Raw genomic sequence first — 21,600 nt, forward strand, 5'->3', positions numbered from 1 at the left:
CTCCGTGTGGAGTTTCGTCAAGCCGCGCGGCACTCCACGATCCGCCGCGGGCAGATGACCCAAAATTTAGGCCGCGGCTTCTGGCGCGAGAAGGCCTCTGGTCTCCCGCCTCCGCACCAACGATTCCGGGAAGGCTAATTTCACTTCCCCTGCACCTAGCTCCACCACAGCCAGTATGTGGGGGAAAAAAAAAAGTCCCTTTATATGCTGAGGAAGGGGTTTACAGGCTTCCTCGGACGGAGCTCCCGTACAGTGCTGCCACTCAGGTCTGCAGTCAGGCCACACCCCCCATGAATAAGCATGTTTTGAGAGAACTCGCATATTACGAACAGCCTATAACATGGCCACCACTGTATTCAATACTATGGTGCCAGACAGAGAGATCTTTTGCAAGATTTTAGCAAAGATTAGTATGTACACATCTGTATGGGCAAAAATACACTTTTTGTGTGTGCTTTTTTTTTTTTAAGATGTAACTTGTACTTGCCAACTCTCCCTGAATGTCAGGGAGACTCCCTGAAATAGTAGCAATCTCCCCAACTCCCTGAAGAGTCTAGCAACCTCCCAGATTGCACCTTACCCTCATTATGAAGCTGATATATGGGGATAATTAGCATCATTTCCCTGCATTGGTTATAAGGCCCAATAATCGCTATGGCTACATGTATTTTCTGAAAAGTAGAAGTGTATTTTCATCAATACTTAGACATTACTAACTGCTTTGGGGCTCACTTGGATTTAAATCAAGTTTATGACACGCCTCTCAGATGTAGCAGTACACGTCCACTTTACCGCCACGCTCATAGGTGCTGCTCCCTGAAATGCATTTTCAAAAGTAGACAAGTATGGTGCAACTAAAGGGGCCTATCCATTAGCAGATGTTTTTCTGAACGATGAAAGACAAAAGATATCTATTGAAAATTCTGGTGGCTGTGCAGAAAGATATCGGTCATGTACATGACAGATTTTTGCAAAAGACGAACGATATTGCATGACATCATTCAGGGAGTGGATTTTTTTTCTCTCCAGTGCTTTGTAGCTGCTGTTTATATGCGGTAAACGACGAACGATATTAACTACCAGATATTTCTAATATCTGGCAGCGATATGCGATAATTGACCAAAATGTTGGAGAGACGTAAGATAAAATTTATCGTCCGCAGGAGTGCGCATCTGTCATCGTTCAGGGCCTATCCATTAGCAGATAAATTGAACGACTGAACGATATATCGTTCAGTCATTCAATTTATCTGCTAATGGATAGGCCCCTTTACACCCAATAATGATCATCATCAAGGATTTGTGTCCTTTTATTAATATCAGTGATTTGTACTACACCACTACACCGTGACATCTAATATATGTAATGTGTTATGTGCAAAAAATCGTTTACACAGCTTAGGGATACGAGGGAGCCTGGAGAATCCTGAATAAGAGACAAGTACATACTGCAAGGCATGATCATTTGATATATGGTTGGTACATGTGGGTAAATAAGACTGCAGCCTAGAGGGAGAGGGAATAACCAAAATAACTCCTGAGGGAATACGCAAATAACAAATTATTCCCAACACGGTCTAAAACCCTAATAAGTGGCAAATCCCGTACCAACTCTGGAAACTACTGCTGTCCGAAAAAAGCCTTGCTTTGGACATTACAAAGTGATATTGCTTATTTTCATTTTCATTGTTTTAAGTCTATATACTATTTTACCATTCAATTGCTATTTTTAATATTATGATACTGTGAAGTTTTTAGAGTATGCTATTTTTATCTTCTCATACTGATTATTTGCACTATTAACATGTTAGCAGAACTTTACTCCAGGACCAACCCGCGTATATATTTATGATTTGTTCATTTTAAAAATAGTAGTCATAGGCATTAGCTATCGTGGGTGCTACGGGGCCCGAGCCGTCCTCCCAGGGTACGCCACTCACCCTGCACCCTATCATGCTGCACCATGCCTGGCATGCTGGGAGTGAGTGACAACAACGGGCTGCGCCGGGCACTCCCCACCTCACAGCGCCAGATGGTCCACACTGGACACACTCCCTCATCCCAGTGTAACAGAGACGGACCACGATGGGACGAGAGGAGTCCATGCGCCCTGACTGCAGCAGCTACACAGTGGAATACCTCTGATAAGCTGCTGCCCACCCACAGGAGAGGTGAGCGCTCAGCACCTGCATTAAGTTGTGACAGTCTGCAGCGGTGCAGACAGCAGAAGGTGAGCCCGGCTGGGAGCTATGCCCACTATAGCACATGTAGGCAGAGGCTAGGCAACGCAGGCGCACGCTTAAGGCCATACTTACCTACTCGCCCCGATTGTCAGGGAGACTCCCTAAAATAGCAGCAATCTCCCTGTCTCCCTGAAGAGTCTAGTAATCTCCCTCATTGCTCCTTACCCCAATTATGAAGCTGTTTTATATATAAAATATAGAGATATATACATTCAATTGAGATCATTAGTATAATTCCCTGCATTGGTTATAAGGCACAATGGTGCAGATGTATGAAGCTCTGGAAAGTGATAACCGTCCAGCCACTCAGCTCCCTACTGTCATGTTAAAGGCTGTGTTTGAAAAATGTCAGTTGGGAGCTGATTGGTTGGTCGTTTATCACTCTCCACTTTATCACTTCACAGACCTTCATACATCTGCCCCAATGATCCCTATGGCTACAGGTATTTTCAGTATCAGTAAGATCTATTTGTTGATGAAAAAATACTAACTGCTTTGGGGCTCATTTACATGTGGCTTTAAGTCAATCTTATAACACGCCTCTCACATGTAGCAGGACACGCCCACTTTACCACCGCGCTCATAGGTGCTGCTTTCACAATCTCACTGAAAGGCTTTTTCAAAAGCAGGCAAGCATGCTTAAGGCCCAGCGGGTCCCAGGGGGCCCGGCCTCGGCCGCTGTCAGGGATGTACAATGGAGCAGGGCAGAGGGCATATTGCTTGCTGCCAGGCTCCAGCAGGCTGCCAATGCATGTTGATTGGAAAGCTGCCACCGGGAGTCTGCACCAGCGCACCACTCTGTTTAGTGTCTCCTCTACTCTCCCGCACATAGAGTGGGAGAGAGGAGCCGAGAACACAGGAAGAAGACAGTGAGGTGCGCGCTGCTGAACAAAAGGTGAATTGCCTGCCAGTGCTGCCTTTACTATCTGGAGCAATAGAGCTCACCAACATCCACCTTCACAATCAGTTGTAGGGGGAGGGGAGGTGAGGTGCGCCTGTCAGTGCCATTACTATATGGAGCAATAGAGCTCACCAACATCCACCTTCACAATCAGTTGTAGGGGGAGGGGAGGTGAGGTGCGCCTGCCAGTGCCATTACTGTTTGAAGCAATAGAGCTCAGACACCACCATCCACCAGTCAGTGGAGAAGCTGGTGAGGGGAGGTAGGGGGGAGAATGCGTCTTGGATCCTGATTTTTAGTTGTTTTGCGGTAATAATAAATTTCATATATCTTCATGAAATCCACCATTCTAAAACTCCCCTTCATAAGGGGTGAGCAGAAAGGTTTTTCTCTTTTTACCATGGTTAGTATTTTCTATGGTAAAATTATTTTCACAAATGTGAGGTGAATGCTGTCAATATCTCTGCACATGGGACTGGGGGTGCTTTGAATACCGGCGCCAGAATCCTGATACCCGTCAGAATCCCAGCGCCGGCATCCCGAAGGTAAGTAGGGGGAGGATTAGGGGTTAGGGTTGGGCACTAGGGGAAGAATGAGGGTTAGGTTTAGGGTGCATGGAGGGGGATGGTTAGGGTACCTACTGATAGGTGTCGGTATAATAACCCTGTTGGGATGCTGGCGTCGGGATTTTGACTGCTGCGACCCCAAGCACCAGCATCCCGTACCCAAAGCACGTGAGGCCAGCGGCTGGAGACGCATCTTATACAGACAAAGTAATTTTAGTGTTCTTTGCTGTGGTGACCTCATTGCTTAATCCTATTATTTACAGCCTAAGAAATGAAAGCATTACAGTAGCAATGCAAAGCACAACCAAAAAATTGCTGTATGATTATTTAATGATCAAGAAAATATAAAGTCACATTTTTATTTAAAGAACCTGCATGTTTGAGGAAGGGGGCCCCAAAATTGGTGACTTGCTTAAGGCCCCATGAGGTCTAAATTCGCCTCTGGTTGCAGGGCAACTAAACCACCCACTAGTGGGAAGGGGCTACACAAGATACCACAGACAATTGGCAATGTAAGGACAACTGGCATGAATACCTACCAGGTACCAGCAAGCCTCCTGTGAAACATGACAGTGCTAGCATCATATTTGAGGGTGCCTTTCATTTGCATGGACTGCCAATCTTGTCCAGATTAATTCATTTTACAGACAAATCCTGAACAAAAACTCACAACCCTCTGCCAAAAGCTAAGACACTAGAGGAAGTTTGTGTTTCAACAGAACAATGATCAGAGCTCACTGCAAGAGCCACACTGGAGTGGAGAAAACGCATGTGCTCGAGTAACAGAGTCAGAGCCAGACCTTGATTATATCAAAATCCATTGGCAAGACCTCAGCCTTGCTCTACAGTGCTACTCAGCAAGTAACGTGGCCCAGCTACAGCAGTTTTGCATAAAGAAAAAGACATATATTGCTTAATCTCGGTGTTCACATTTACTAGTGACTTCAAACAAAAAGAAGCCTGGCTATAACAGCTGTCAGAGGTGGTTCTACTAATTCCTGACCTAGGGAGAGGAATGTGCCACTTAGATATAAAGGTAAAATATATACTCCAAAAATAAATGATTAAGATTTTTAAAGGATGAAAATGGTATTATATAATTTACACAATAGGGATATACACATGTTATGATATGCACACAGCAAGCTAAGAACACGTGCTAATAGCATGTATGGAGACATACCATCTCACTATGTACATGATTATACAGAGTCACAGCAATACAGACATATACTACAGATGCATATAGTCTATCATCTTCTGACTTTCGCAATGTCTGAGTTCCTAAAACTTAGCCTAGTGTTGCATTATTAACCCGTCCTCTGGTGTAGGGTAATGCCTCTCTGTCCATGTCTTATAGATTGTCACTTTTTACCCCTTTCCTGCTCCTGCCTGCAGATCATTGCTCCAAAATCTGCCCCTTGTGGTGCATTGCAACAGTCTAATAAACGTAATCTAAGCATATACAGAGAATCTCACAATGAACCAATAGGCCACACACCTCCATGGTGCCACTTTGTTATCTCTTGGTCGGCCTGCAGGGGCTGTTCCCTCCATACTACCACCGGTCTAGTTTTGGCTGTAGAGATCATAGGAGGCGCTATACAGAGGAAGTCCTAATGCACAAATACCCAGCAGAACAGTAGCACATACATGACACGTATGCTGTAATATAAGCACGAGCTGATCCACATCTTCCATAAGGATATAACAAACTTTAAACAGTGATCCCACAAAAAAAGTTACTGATGTAGATAATGCCTCATTATTTCTAACACGTTAAATGCAAAACCATGTGAGCCTGCTCACTAATGTAGTCAGGCATCTGAGACATATTTCATAAAGTAGTATACAATAATAACAAAAGAATACAATAAAATACAACAGTAACAAGATCAATATGTGACTATAGATGGTAACCGCGCAATTAGACACTCAACGAAACAAGTACAAAATTAAATCCTACAATATTAATACAGGAAAAAGTGAAGTGAAGCCAGCAGCACACAGACATCTGTACCTCTGTATCCTGCTCCTCAGCTGGGGTATGTGGCATTCTGTGACACACAATAAGTGACACTCGCTCTCAGGGTGTCACAGTGTCACCACTGCTGCCCTTTAGCCACACACAGGATGACATGATGTGTCACACAGAGTGACGGTCCCTCCCTGCATTTCCTGTGTTCATTGCTGCAGAACTAGATGTGAGCATGTAACTGTACATCAGCCATCAATGTGTTTTCAAGTCACAGATCTAGAAACTACTGGGACTTATTTAAAGTTGAATGAATCTGGAAACCGAACATACATAAAAAAAAGATGAAAATAAAAAGATGTACTTATGTCTGTAAATTTTGTTTGAAGCACCATAAGATATATCCAACTTAAAAACAAGCATTTGCGCAAGAGATATACTTACGAGGCACCATCACAAAGAGATGGTGTAGAGATGGGGATTGACAGTGTTAGTAAATGCTTAAGTTGCATCAGGGACGTGCAGTCAGGGTAGGCAGAGCCTCCTCTGTCATACTGCTTTGATTTTGTATAAAAATGAAAAGAATAACATATAACGTATAAACATCTTCTTTGTTTATTGTAATCATTTTTATAGTTACCACTCACCAGCTTTCTGTAGCTCCCTGGGACTGCAGGGAGATGAGAGATGAGGCAGCAACAGCTCAGCCTCGTTTCTGGATAGACAGACACTGCTTGCAGAGCTGAAGGCGGGGCCATACCAAGGGCAGTAACCTGGACAGAATGAGAGCTAATAGAGGCATGCCTCTGAGTATTGGGGGGCGTGCCTTGAGCATTGATAGACACCTTGGATGTGTCATGTGACCAGGAAGTGCACTGCAGTGTTTAGAGATCAGAGCTCAGTCAGCAGCAGCAAGAGAAGACACAGTGATGCAGGTAGGAGAATCAATGGACACTGAAGCTTGGTGTAGTGAGCAGAGAGTTACAGTGAGTAGGGAGTGAGACAGGATCCCAGCACTCAGACCCATCTCCATGTGTGCCTCCACAGCCATTGACCTTATCACACGTCACTGAGTTGCATTACCATATTTGTACACAATATAATGATGTAATGAAGTGTCATGTACACGAGAGCCTATTCATTTGACAGTTATTAAAAATGTGAAGGCCATAACTTGATATAATATAGCTACAAAGCAAGTATTTAAGTACTGTAAGCTGGAGGTGTCAAGCCGCCAATCAGAAGTGACTAGCTGGTGTACTGTAGCTGATATTCATCATCATCCTCCTACTCCTCACATACTGCTACACCAACCCACCAGTACCTGCAAGAGATTTCCATCCTAACAGATGTATCTGCGAATTAATCAATGTCTAATTATGTTGAAATGACATGGGCACGTTATTACTGTACTCATCCTACCTCCCCCTGTACATCTCTGCAGGTATAAGCAGATGAAAGACAATAGACAAAAATCTTCATGTGGATGTACACAGTATGGTAAATAGATTACACAAACAAAAAATACCCAGGCACACTCTGTTTATTGGGCCTGATTCAGCAAGGAATGAAACTCCTCATACGCACACAATCGGCCCAATTGTTGCGTACTGTGCATGCATCGTAGTGTGTGTGCGAACCGGCCACGGCAATTGCAGTGGTTACACAGACCCATCGCAGAGTGATTGACAGGAAGTGCCATTTGTGGGCGGTGACCAGGGGGGGGGGGGGGGAACGCAGGTGTGCCGGTGCGTTTGAACGCCGTTGCATGGGCGTGCATACATTATCCACTGCGATGCCGTACGCAGCCTGATAGCGTGCGCTGAAGTTAGAAATTTCTGAGTAAAGTCAGAGCTTGTGCAAGTGAGCGTGAGTACTCAATTGTACCAATGTCTTTGTAGTCTTGCTAAACATTAGAGATGTGTAAATTAAAGTGGGCATCCTTATGTAGTGCTGGGGGCGGCATTGTGATCGCAATGAATTAGCATACTATAGCAGTTGAACTGTGAGCGTAATTGCTATTGCATTTGCAATCCGTAACGAATAAGGCCCATTGTGCACTGGCACATCGGCGGAGAGTACATATAGGGTCAACCAGTAAGCCTCTCCCACCATGCAGTGCTGCTCAGCATACCTTCATTATTATTTTTTAAATGGAAACGTCTGCGTAGCATGTAAGGGACACGTTGTTCATTGCGTTATAGCATGCATTCATTCCGTGTGCCACAGTTGTGCTGAAGAGGGTGTGGGGGTTTCATTTGTACTGGGACCCAACATTTCTGATGACAGACCTGGGTCTGAGTGGCATGTTGGGGGTAACAGTGAGGGGAGTACATGAGGGCTCTGTGAGCTTGTGGGGGTATCCGGTCGACAGTAAAAAGTTTTGACAATCAGAAGGTTGACACATTCTGAATGCCAGACCTTTTGAATGTGTTAACCATTTAAACATGTCGTCCTAAATACATGTCTACATATTGGTGGTTAAAATAATGACAATTTTCACCTTCTGACTGTCAAAATTCAGAACCTGTCGACCTTCTGAATGTTGAGCTTTTTACTGTCGACCAGTCATACCACACCCATTGTGGCAGTCTAAGAGCATGTAAGGAATTTTATGGCAGGTGGGAGGTCTGAATGGCATTGAGGGATGTCTCAGTGGCATGTGGGGTAAGTGGGGAGTACATGTAGGATCTTAGGGCATGTGGAGGCAATTTATGGGAATTGGGAGTTTCCGAGTGGCAGGTGTGGGCTTTTTGGCATTAGGTCATTTTGAAGATTGGAAGGCTGCACGTGAAACCCCAAGAAGTGTACCAGGTTGCCCGTCATTGTTCTGAATGAGGGCCTGAAGATCATTCAAGAACCACAAATATATAAAACTGCATGTCTTTTATTCTGATGACCACCCAGTTTTACATGGAAATACATGGCTCTGTGGGCCAAGATGGTGGAGGAGAAAAAGTAGTCACTGTTCGGTGGAAGGAATTGGGCAAATCAAGGGTGCTCTTGCTACAGCAAGTGCAGATTAGGTCACACGTGCTCTAATTTTTGTAGTGAGGTGGCAGGGGTGCATTTGCATGGTTGTTCTCTTTTGTTATAGGGCAGACAAGCTTTTTCTTCCTGAAAAAGTCATTGAAATTTGTGCCACCTCTGAGGTCCAGTAGCTACAGTATAAACACATGTGAGCGCTTGGTTTAATCACAAAAAAATACACTTGTGAATGTGTATGCAAATTCTATTGGCCTTTCTTGCATATTTTGTATGCATTTCCATACTATGCACATACACCTAAAATTAATGCTCATATGTCAAAATGTAGACTTTGCATATCGTTGACCCATATCCCATTAAGACTGGAGAGGCTAAACAGGTCTGAGAATGAAAGGGTGAATTATGCGGTGGTGGGCTCCTGCAGCCAAAATGGGAGAGAAGAGGGGGTGGAGCTACTGCAGTCCTAAGACTTGAGGGGAGATGTATCAAACCTTCAAGAGAGATTAAGGGGGGATTTCAATTAACCCCGTTAATTTAATGGGTGGTGTAAAAAAGGGTGATAGCCTCTGGCTTTAATGTCTGGGGCTATTCAATTAGAGCCCCTTTTTCTTGCACGTTAAATTACCCTGGTAACGGCCGTTAACACACAGAATTCTGGAAAAATTCCCGGGGACCTATGTGTTAACAGTCACGGCACCAGTTAACAGGCTATTTATCTGGGGATGTCTTTTTTGGGTCTAATCAGAACCAAAATAAAATTCCTGCTAAATACAGCCTGCAGCCTGCCTTTGGGGCTAATTGAATAGTCCTGGGGGATCAATTAGCCCACAGTAAATGTAAATGACCGTGTGACTCAGTATCGCAGAGCATGTTTTCGGATGTCTTTTTCCCTTCAAATTCGTCTTATTCTCGATGCAAACAGGACGCACAAGCCTATATTCGGTGTGCAACTGTAGGTGTATCTGCATGTGAAATGCTACGTTACAGTGTCAGCGGCTGTGACACCCGCAAGTAGGCAAGATGTATTTAGACACATATGTATGAAGGAAACACCAAAATAGATATCAGTCAGTACAATTGTGCAACAGTTGTCTCTATAATTGCCAGACATCAGAGAGACTATACGCAGAAAAAAAAATTCATCAAAGTACTACATTAGCGATGTAAATGAAGTCTCAATAATGCATTCAGGGCCTGATTCAGAGGTGCGTGCAATTCTAATGCAATGCTGGTGTTCATGTAGTTGAGCAATTATTTGCAATAGCGCATGTGAAAAGTCCTGAAAACCACTACGCCGAATGCGTGAGACAAAGTGAATGCGTAAAGATGCTGTAGAGTTCGGGACAGACGGTATCAGAAATGGGGAGGAACAGTGACGGGCGTGTTATAGGAGTGTCACGGGTATGTCGGTGACAGCGACTGCGTTCTCAGACGTACAGCCGCAGTCACAGAGGCCATGCTCAGACAGAGAAACTGCACCTGCCATAGGGCTGGTGTAAATGTTGATGGTGTGCCGATGGCGCCGTGTCCCTGATCACCAACAGTGTTACAGCGTCTAGAGATGCTGAAAGTGGGCGTCTCAGTGCTTGATCATTCAGACGCAGGCTACTGCACCAGGGGAAGGGCTGCAACTAGTATTTGCATATTATCGCAGTCACAACTCCGGCAACAGACGCAAGAGCCGACACAGCAGCGTTCACCTCTGAACCAGGCCCACTGAGTACATATATTTGGACATGACATTTGAAGGTGTATAGCAAATGTAATGTAAACAGTGATAAGGGTGTATATGACTGACCTGCTTCTGCTACTACACCGTGTGCTAGGCAGTGAACAGTGTGGTGAGAGAGCAGGACAGCCAATCAGCAGTGACCGGTGTGGTGAGAGAGCAGGACAGCCAATCAGCAGTGACCGGTGTGGTGAGAGAGCAGGACAGCCAATCAGCAGTGACCGGTGTGGTGAGAGAGCAGGACAGCCAATCAGCAGTGACCAGTGTGGTGAGAGAGCAGGACAGCCAATCAGCAGTGACCAGTGTGGTGAGAGAGCTGGACAGCCAATCCTGATGTAAGGAAAATAAGGGTCACTGTTGCCTACCGTCAGGCTGCTAGCGTGGAGGGTGCTCCTGGTATTACAAATCATTGCAGGGTATCCTCAGACAATCACACTGATAACAGTGTGAGGAAAGAGTGATACCTGTCTAGTGTGGAGTGAGTGCTTCAGGGTTCCATCCGTGCACTGAATGAGACAATGTGATCACCACTGACGTGCTGTCCTTCCTCTTCATAAACTCTATGGGTACCCCAATGCGCCCAGCTCACAGCAGTTTTTTGGCGGGACTTCTTAATGAATACATCAGCTCCAAGCAAACCCACATGGTGCCTTTTCAGATCAGGGCAAACTGTAAATATCTACATAATACATAAGTACATAGATTTAGGTAAGAGGTAATGTCAAACAGGTTTAACTCTTTACTAGGTCATTACCCAGCTCCCACGACAAGCAACATTATTCTTGTTGCTCCTGAAGGGCTAACTGCATATTGATCCCTCCAGCTGAAAGTAGATAATATATTAGCATGGTGTCTATACTAAATGAAGCCACAGACATCTATTCGCATTTCGTGACACCTCTATGTGAACTACAGAAAAGAATCTTGCCATAGATATGGAAGCGTTTGTATTCCATTATATTTTATACTGAAAAAGTGACTTTGTTAAGATAATATTCTCTCTTAGCATTTGTTACTAAAACTGTCACGTCACATCTCTAACTATTGTGAGGTGTAAGTACCACATCACAGAACAAGTCTGAAACATATCAAAGATTCAGAACTAATTAACAAGGGAGCCGCTGCAAACTTTAGTCAAATGTGAGAACGTAAATAATTACTGAGCTGTGCCATAGAAACCAAGGACTGAGATTATGGTTATCGAGTGACCATGCAGTGGAGATCTTCTAAACTATATCACTAATTTTACACAGAATGGACATAAGCAAACTTAACATGGTGATAAATGTGATGTACTTTTCTATTTTTTATTCTATTTGGTCCTGTCAGTATAAAAGAATCTACTTATGAGTAGGGGTGTGCACCGGCCACGTTTTGTGTTTTGGTTTTGGATCTGGATCTTTCTTCGTGTTTTGGATCTGGATTGGTTTTGCCAAAACCACCCTTCCTGGTTTTGTGTTTTGGATCTGTATTTTTTTTTAAAAAAAAGAATAAAAACAGCTAAAATCACAGAATGTGTTGGTTTTTTGCTCCTATGCTATTATTAACCTCAATAACCTTAATTTCCACTCATTTCCAGTCTATTCTGAACACCTTACAATAGTGTTTTTATGTCCAAAAGGCTATGCTAAGCGACACGAGTGGGCGGCACAAACACGTGGCCCATCTAGGAGTGGCACTGCAGTGGCAGACAGGATGGCAATTTGAAAAACTAGGCCACAAACAGTACATAATGCAAAGAAAAAAAAAAAGAGGTGCAAGATGGAATTGTCCTTGGGCCCTCCCACCCACCCTTATGTTGTATAAACAGGACATGCACACTTTAACGAACCAATCACTTCAGCGCCAGGGCTGAAATGATTGGTTCGTTTGGGCCCCCACAAAACAAGCTGGCAATTAATCTGTCCCTGCACAAACTGGCTCTACGGAGGCAAGATGTCGTCCTCATCCTCCTCCTCATCCACCGATTCCTCACCCTCTTCAGTGTTGTGTACATCCTCATCCTCACAGAGTATTAACTCGTCCCCGCTGGAATCCACCACCACAGGTCCCTCTGTACGTTCTGGAGGCTGGTCTCCCTGGAAGAGTTGGTAATTCATTTTTATGAACATCATCTTCTTCACATTTTGTGGAAACAACCTCCTACGCCTTTCGCTGACAAGGTTCCGGGCTGCACTACACACTCTTTCGGAAGTACACACTGGAGGGGGGGGCAACTCAGGTAAAATAGAGCCAGTTTGTACAGGGGCCTCCAAATTGCCTCTTTTTCCTGCCAGTACAGGTACGGACTGTCTGACATGCCTACTTGGATGCTGTCACCGATGTAATCCTCCACTATTCTGTCAATTGCCAGCTTAACTCGTTTGATTTTTTTAGCGGGAGGAGGGCTTCCATCGTCATGTGAAGCTGAACCACTAGTCATGAACATAGGGAAAGACCTTAGCCGTTCCTTGCCACTCCGTGTCATAAATGGCATATTGGCAAGTTTACGTTTCTCTTCAGATGATTTAAATGTTTTTTTTAAGGTCATTTTCCTGAACTTTGTCATTTGGGATTGTATGTGCCCTCTACTATGACATTGGGCATCGGCCTTGGCAGACGACGTTGATGGCATGTTATCGTCTATGTCATGACTAGTGGCAGCAGCTTCAGCACTAGGAGGAAGTGGTTCTTGATCTTTCCCTATTTTATTTTTATCGAAGAAAGTCCTCCATTTATGTTATATTGATTTGATATTAACGTGTGGCTAAGACGCACACAAACACAGAAAATATTTTTTTATTTTTGCTGGAGACTAGTGCACTTTGTGGGTTACACCACCGTTTATGAAATGAGCCAGCCGTCCCTTTACTTATGACACAGGCGCACGCTTGGCGCTGCTCCTTTGTTGATGCACGTGCAGCCACAGTGTACACAATTCACAAACACAGAAAATATTTTTTTATTTTGTTTGGAGTGCACCTTGAGGGTTACAGCACCCTTTAACGGTCAAGCCAGCCGGCCCTTTACGTATGACACAGGCGCACGCTTGGCACTACTTTGTTGATGCACGTGCGGCTACTGTACACACAATTCACAAACACAGAAAAAATATTATTTTTTTTGCACTTGGGGGGGAGCACCCCTGATGGACAGAGCACCCCCTGGACAACACTACAGCACCCCTTTAGGACTGGGACACTGCACAGGACTTTGGAGTGGACACAGCCCCTATGGACAACTGACTGCACAACACAGTCTAGCCAGCCCCTATGGACTTTGGAGGAGTGGACACAGCCCCTATGGACAACAGCAGCACAGCACAACACAACACTACACTACACTACACAGCCCAGCCAGCCCTAACTCCCCACCCTTCCTATTCACTGTCCACAGCAGAGTGAGAAAATGGCGCCGACGTGGGTACCTTATATAGGATCCAAAACCCGCGAGTCCCGGAAGGCGGGATGATGACGTTTTGCCTCGATTTCAGATCCAAGTCAGGCGGGAAAAGTCGAGCCTGACTCAGATCGGCCTCGGATCGGGAGGGCTCGGATTTCAGAAATCCGAACCCGCTCACCCCTACTTATGAGTGGTATAAACTACTAACTGGAATAATAACTGTCTGTGAATTGGTGACTATGCTGTTCCTAATTAGTGCACTTGAAATAAGAACTTTAAAATAAGTGAACATGTGGTTATATGTGGAACCAACTCCCTATGTTACAGATCTGTGAGCAATTCGTTTTAGCAGTCCTCAGGTTATGCCATGGTTTTATTGTACTATCTAATATAAGCATTTTTTATATGAATATCAGTCTTTAATGTGTGTTTGTACAAAACTTTATATTGCTAGTAATTTTTAAGATTTTTATAATGCAATCTGAGCCACTTGTCACTGTTTTGCTTTGTGATGTGGTGTTCATTTAATGTGTTTGATGGAAAGTAGCTTTAGACGCTGCTGGAAACATCTGCTATACATCTGTCTGCATTCTAGGTGCTCTTTTCTCCAGTTATACAGACAGAATTGCTATTTAGCTCCCAACTCTTTGTGGTAAATTTACACAAAATTGTAGGGCTGAAATACGTTTGCTACAGCTTTTAAAGAGATGCATCTTGAGATCATACCAGCCTACACTGCCGGGAGACTTCCGAAAGTCAGGTGACACTCCTGAACACCCAAAAAAGTGAGCAAGTCTCCCAGCTGGCCGCCTACAACCCCCCCCCCCCCCTTCACAGCACGGAGGTCGATGACGTGAGTTACGCTGAATCGCATAATTGTGGCTCCGCCCCCTTATTTCCCAACCTGGTAACTTAGGGAGCTTGAGAGAGGCCTCCAATGCACAGGGGGTACCAAACTTTTTTTTTAACTAGATTACATTTGCCCCTTCTTTCTCTAAAGAAGGGAAGGAGTTCAACTAAAAAATGTAAGCAATTTAAAAAATAAAATAAAGCATTATTAGGTTAATAAAGAAGGATTCATTCGCTCGTTACCTAGACACACACTGCCCAGGAGTGTCCGAAAGATGCCAGTGCTTTCAGCGTGGGACCATTTAACTTTAGGACATAACGGAGGCACCAGCGTGGGTGCTAGACACTATAACTGGGGGCTGCACATTGGTGATTTCCCTGTTAATGTGAATCAGCCCTGCCTAGCTTGCAATGAGAATAAAAATGTCTGCCCATTTTCAAAATACATTTATTTTATGTTAAAGTTAAACCTAGACTGGTATTGAGTTCCTCCTCTGACTAACACCAGGGAGCCAATTAAACTATTTTTACCAGCAGCTAGTCTCGCTATTGCTGTGGGATCAGCTCCCTTAGGATATAATGGAAATAATTATCTGGCTGCCTCTGCATTGCAGATCAGAGACTGTAAGAGAGGGTTGCACAGTGGGTATAAAATGAGCGAGTCAGATTGCCGGTAGAGGTGACACAATTCGCTTAAACAAAACCCACACTGGTCCCTACTCATTATGCCATTGTGGAGGCTGGCTTTATATTGGTTAGGACTCTAGCAAATATGAGGGGGCAGTGAGCAGTATATTGAACACACTTCTATTTGGGTAATGACCAGCATCACAACACCCACTGAACAATGGCACAAGGAGGAATTCTGGCATTCAATAATGCATTTTGTAGCTCATGAGTTGTCTCTGCTTATCCAGCATCCAGAGGGTACGAGGAAGCCTTCTGCTTCATGGACACAGGACAGTTAGTGTCCCAATCTACAAAGTGTCCAAATAAACAAGGCAACAGATCGATGCACAGCTGCAGCCTGGACATGTGCTCTACACATTTTAATGTTTTATCCTTGGGAAAGAAAGACAACTGTGAAAGCAGAATAGAATAAAGCTAAAAATGATGGATAAATGACCAACATCACCCCGCAGCAGAAAACACAAGATAAATATAGTATGACAAAGGTCCAGTACGTCACCTCTTATGTGTCCTGACATTGGAAAAATAAAGGCAGTCTAGACGGGTTGCACTATTCTTCTTCAAAGCAACAGCTGCTACATCTGTCACAGAAGAGATAGATAGTTGCAGTTTTTCCTTTATATTATCTAAACAAATAATGTCAGCTAATGACATAAACAGTGCAGTTACATGACTGTAAATATAAGTCACACAGGAAATAATATGTACAAAAGTATGTTTATACACTGCAGAGATAAAATACAACACATCTTAAGCAAGCTGTAAATAATCCTGGCAGAGTTATAAATTATAACAGAAAATAAAATAAAAAGGGAATGTAAAAAGTCACATATTGTTGCTGTATGTGTCTATACATTAGCCCCATAGAGTGTGGATGGAATCAGTATGAATTATCGCTGGCCTCGTTTAGGGGTGCCTAACCCTAACCCCCCCCCCCCCAAGTGCCTAACCCTAACCCCCCTCTAAGTGCCTAACTCTAACCTCCCCCCCCCCCCCGAGGGTGCCTAACCCAAACCCCCCCTTCCCCTGGCCTAACCTAACCCTAAGTCCCCGCGGAAGCCCCTAACCTAACCCTCCCACCCCGCGGCTGTCCGCACCCGGCTTACCATCGATCAGTAAGCCGGCTGTCGGGCTTCGGGCGTAGGTCTTATGACAGGTGTCGGGATTTCGACGCCTGTCATTAGTATCTTGCCGGGATTAGACAAACGGGAAGCTGGCAGTCGGGATTTTGTCCGTCGGCTTCCCAACTGTTTCCCAGTGTGGATACCCTATCCCAGTCTCCACACACTAAATATGCAGCTCACAAGTCGGGAAGGGGTGAAAATCATATTTATCTAAATAAATGTATACCTAATGTACCATACAAGGATTCCTAGGGCCATACAGGACACTTCAGCACCCTGAGCTTACCCCAGCCACCACATTCCTTCCCCCTTTCCATGTAATGTCACATGCGCTATAAGTAGAAAGAGGAAAGGAGGTACCTGGGCACCATTAGAGGCACTCCAGGTAGTCAGGCACATATCCAGACACCACACAATCTGGGCGGCAGCAACGGTCTCACCACCCTTGATACGGCCATGACGAATCCCTCCAATCACAACATTTGAAATCTGCCCATGCTTGAGTTTCCATATTATATACATGCTTATTATAAAAGGATTACTTACATATTCAAGGGTGGAGAACGGCATCACTGAGCCAAAGCCCAGATTTTGTTATTGATGACCCTCAGAAGAGCAGAGAAAACTTCAACCGGCACTGTTGAGCTCCCCTCACCTTCGCACAACTATAGAAGTCGCATCCTCTATTAGTTCCTCCACTACCCAAATTACCTGCATGCAAGTAAATTATATAACCCATTTTTGAACTTTAACAGCACAGCTGCCAAATGTCATTAAATGTACTGGTTATCATACTCTCAATACAGCTTATAAATCCCTTTCTAACCCGCTAATCCTCACTTCAAGATGCTGTTATTTTGTCACTTTTGATGAAATGATGTTCTAAAATACCAATGTGTCAGTAAAAGTTATGTCTTTTAGTAAACTGTTTTAGAAAATGGACAGTGAAATATATATATATAAATAAATATATATAATAAAATTCAGTAGCACCCACAGGACTGAGTGCCACAGATTTTTTTCCTGCATGTACCTAACCTGGTCTGGAGGCACCTAGGCAAGATGGACGTTTAACATAACCCAGTGCCGGCTTACTCTGGATGTATAATTATATATATATATATATATATAAAAAATCCTTTATTTGTTAGGGCCCACAGTGCCTTAGAACGTACATAAACAGGAAAACTATAGACACAAACAATAAACATGACTTACAGCACAAAACATTGCAGAACATGGATTTGCTGCACCAACACTCATAATACCCACATCAGCTGTGGGACGGACAGGCCCAAAGGTTTGGTACTGTAGATGGCAGTGAGGAAATAATGGCATAAGTGAGGGAAGGGGGGGCTGCTTTTTATTTTTTTACAGAAGTTTGCAAACCTTCATACTCTGTCAAAAAATCCAATTAATTCTAGCCAGACTCTTTATTACTTGCTGTTCTAGGTAGCAGAAACCTATGGGAAAAAGAGACATCCTACAGTAACATGGAAACTAGGCTCTGGGGAAACACCCATAGACCATGTTTACTATAATTATAAACACTGTTGTCTCCTGCATGAATATGTAAAGAAGGTCAACACCCTATAGTATTTTTTAACTGTGAAATTCAACTGAAAGGACAGAACCACCTGTAGTGTTCATATATAATAAACAATAAGGTGTTGACTAATATAGAATAGAAATAAGGCCCCTCTAACACACTTCTGTTCCACCAATAAATTGGCTATGGCCTCTGCCTTACCAGAGATCAAATGCCCCCAGGAGGTATCACACCAATCCGTTCAGCTTGTGAAGTTACAAATGTAGTCGTAGGTTAATAAAAGCAATAAGTGAATGCTGGAAAATGGCTACTAATTTTAATTAAAAAAAAAACAAACAAGCATTGGAACTGATGACCTGAGTAGGATGCAAAATGGGCGTATGACACACCTGACAAAAAATTAATGCAAAGTAGAAGCATTTTCACCCATACTGTATTCCAAGTTATACTGCGCTTGAGGTGTTTTCCAGTCTGCAACTGCTGCATATGTGCCCCCTGTACAGCAACATGTCAATATGTCCTAGTTGAGATGATATTTTAAACCACTTCCCAAACGCATTGGCTCTTTGGCATCATTTAAACTTTTAAAACCCCTCGAACACAGAAAAAAGACACATTTTGTGTCCGTAACTCCCCTCCATAAACTAAATTGCAAAAACATTCTCACAGACCATATTGTTGTGTACCTGGGAGATGAGGAAGCACCGGTGTCAGAGGGGCATCTCAAGTAGCCAGTTACAAACGATGCACTAGATTAAGATATAATCATCATCTGGTATTTGCACCTAACCCTGCAAATGATTAATCTTTTCTGGACGTATTTCTGTATTTTTACGGGACTGCGTGCGTTCACAAATGTGTAAATATGCCCCTACTGTACTTAGCCTTCGTCAGAACATCCTTGCTGTGTGCACATACAATCGCAAGATGATGGTGACAGGCAGAAGCGGAAGTTAGAAACCTACATGGGTGCATATGCATTCACACACTGGCCCTGATTCAGAGCCGGACGCTAGCTCTGAATCAGGGCGGCATTTTTTTTCCAGAGCCGGCCTCCTGGCCGCTCTCTAAGCTGTGGGAACGCCTCCGTTTGGCCAGCCACCCCCCCCCGCCCGCCTCCAAAGCGGGGCGAGCTGTCAATCAAAATCGACAGCCACCCCGTTTTGGTGCGAGACCCGTAGCGACGGAGCGCACACCGCTTGCGAGCAGGTCTGAATCAGGCCCACTCTTCAGAGAATGATACAACTTACACCCTGCCAACTGGAGTAGTACTCACTCTGCATGAGCCCCAATGTATTTAAGGAGCCTGTAGTTCAAATTAAGACAAATATACTGGCTTACATACATTTTAAAGAAAACACAGTAGAAGGAAAGTGGTGTAGTGAAAGTAAATCTAATATGGCAGAAATGTTATATATAAAATTGGTTGATCTGTTTGTCTGTCCGGTTATGCACTCGGACACTCCTCAACCCAACGCGAGGTGGTCCAGTCGGATCCTGGCCAGGTTTTAGGCGTTTAGGATCCTGGTTGGGCCACCCGTTGGTGTACGCTGGGCAGAACTTTGACGTGGGGAGCCTGTTCTGGGCCTTCCACAGGATGGATATTGAAGAAAACTTCAGAGGGCTGGCAATTGGTCAGGGATGCCTAAGTTAATAAATTGAAGATTTAAACTTGGGCAACTAGTAGTACATAAATATGTTCTTTGTAAAGAAAAATTTATATATGTGTAAGGAGCATCCACTTTTAATATGCAGATGAGGGTCCATTAAAATGCATTTGTTCTCCTATTAGCATAGTAATAAAGAAGCCCAATTAGGATCCTATGCAGCAATGTCATATAGTTATTTTTCGATTTATCAGATTATCATACATCATGTCCGCTATGACATTTATTTATCAACTTTTATATATATTTCCCATAACTTTGCTATAGTAATGCCAGAGGTTGTGCTTAGTAATTGTCATGTTGCTCCTTCAAGCACTACAACTCCCAATATGTCCTATTTACTAAATATCACAATAGTGTAGATTTCCATTTATGTTTCTACAAGTAATGGGGGGTATCCACTTAGCGATTTAAACAAGCGATTGCACGATAACGATGTCGTTATCGTGCAATCGCTTGCTAATCGCGCAAGCATCGTGCATGTTTTGGACAGAAGCGACCTGCGATGCGCGTGCCAGCGGGTCGCTTCCGACATCGCCCGTACATGCAGGTCAACCTGACGATCTCGTCAGGTTCTGCATGTGCCGGGACTGAACGAGTGAACGTTCAGTCTAGGCACATCACTAGCTATACAAACGAGAGCACGATTGCAATGTCGCAATCGTGCTCTCGGTTGTATATCACTAAGTGGATACCCCCCATAAGTCCTAGAGCCTAGATAATAAGATTAGAAGATAAGAATAGCATCTAACATGCTGAAAAATTGTGACTTTTCCAGGGACAAAACTTTAAAATCCTGGGGCTATAATGGAAAGTGGGGAGATATTATTGTTTATTTATATAGTACCACCATTTTATGTAGTGCTCTACAGAGAAAATATATCATCCACATCGCTCCCTACCCCATTGGAGCGAACAACCTAAATTCCTTAACAGTAGTGTATAGATTCCCTTTAATATATGTACCTGGAAATGACGTGGAGTGAGGGCGGAAGTGCGGTTGCATGCCTATAAAGGCCACCAAAAGAAGTAAACATGTTCGCTCACCACAGGTTTATATTCCCCTACAGTAACTGCAGACCCTCCAACATGACCCCTTCCACCAGGTACAAAATGCTCTGCTTCTGTATTTCTCTTAATTGATGATTGCAGCCACCTGCGGTGAAACACCTATTAACTAGCTCAACACAGGTGGCTGCAATCATTAATTGGGTGGGAAGTCTAGGAGCAGAGCATTTTGTACTGGGTGGAAGGGGTCATGTTGGAGGGTAGGTAACTGATGGCGTCAGGGTACATCTACGGAAGGGGATCTATCCGCTACCATTCCCTAACACATACAAATGTTAATTTTGTCACTAAAAATTACCCAACCAGTATTATTATTATCATTTATATATTTGGCGCCACAAGTGTGCCGCAGCGCCTTACAAAGTACATAAACAAATAAGTTGACCAGTGACTTACAGTACACTACAGGACAGGGATAATATACATTGCTACATTAGCGACCATAACACCCAGGTAATCAACAGAGCAAAGCAACCAAGTGTTAGGTGCCCTAGTGGGGAGTAGTAAGAAGTAGATGAAAGTAGAGAAGGAGAAGCACAAGAGGGTAGAGGGCCCTGCTCGCAAGAGCATAAATTCTATAGTATGTTTTTGAGCGTTCGCGGGAACCCACACATGCAGGGGGAGAACATACAAACCCCCCACACAGACCCACAAACACGTGGGTGGAAATTGAACTCATGACCTCAGTGCGGTGAAGCTGATGTTTTCGCGAAATGGGTCTTAAGAATAAAAAGCCTATAATACCCACCAACAAAATGGAGGAAGCGCCCACTCAATTACGAAGCTCCTATTGGATCGCACAAATCACGAGACCGGATGATGTCTCCGCCAACATGGCCGTTAGGAGACATCATAATAGATAAATGTATT

At 43.9% G+C, this 21,600-nt stretch overlaps 1 protein-coding gene across 11 annotated transcripts in view; it reads right to left on the reverse strand.

Annotated features, from left to right (window-relative positions):
* LOC148515086 (serine/threonine-protein kinase N1-like) overlaps positions 1-21,600 on the reverse strand; it is a 106,764-nt gene that overhangs the window by 84,338 nt on the left and 826 nt on the right. The window contains exons 1-4 of one of the 11 annotated variants that reach the window (XM_088480307.1): positions 21,366-21,436; positions 16,993-17,157; positions 15,822-15,903; positions 10,867-11,081 (exon numbers count right to left, since the gene is read on the reverse strand). The exons of 2 other annotated variants lie outside the window; for them this stretch is intronic. Coding sequence is in view for 2 of the 9 variants with exons in the window: in XM_088480301.1 (XP_088336427.1) it covers positions 10,768-10,812 (45 nt within the window). In the remaining 7 variants the exon portion in view is untranslated. Of the gene's footprint in view, positions 1-5,730; positions 5,813-10,767; positions 10,845-10,866; positions 11,082-15,821; positions 15,904-16,992; positions 17,158-20,628; positions 20,684-20,709; positions 20,796-21,365; positions 21,437-21,478; positions 21,597-21,600 lie in introns of those variants that run through there. 8 more of the 11 variants (XM_088480303.1, XM_088480304.1, XM_088480305.1 and 5 more) reach the window with 8 other exon arrangements.

This window comes from Taudactylus pleione, unplaced genomic scaffold, assembly GCF_031769625.1.
Source record: "Taudactylus pleione unplaced genomic scaffold, aTauple2 ptg000253l, whole genome shotgun sequence".
NCBI lineage: Eukaryota > Metazoa > Chordata > Amphibia > Anura > Myobatrachidae > Taudactylus > Taudactylus pleione.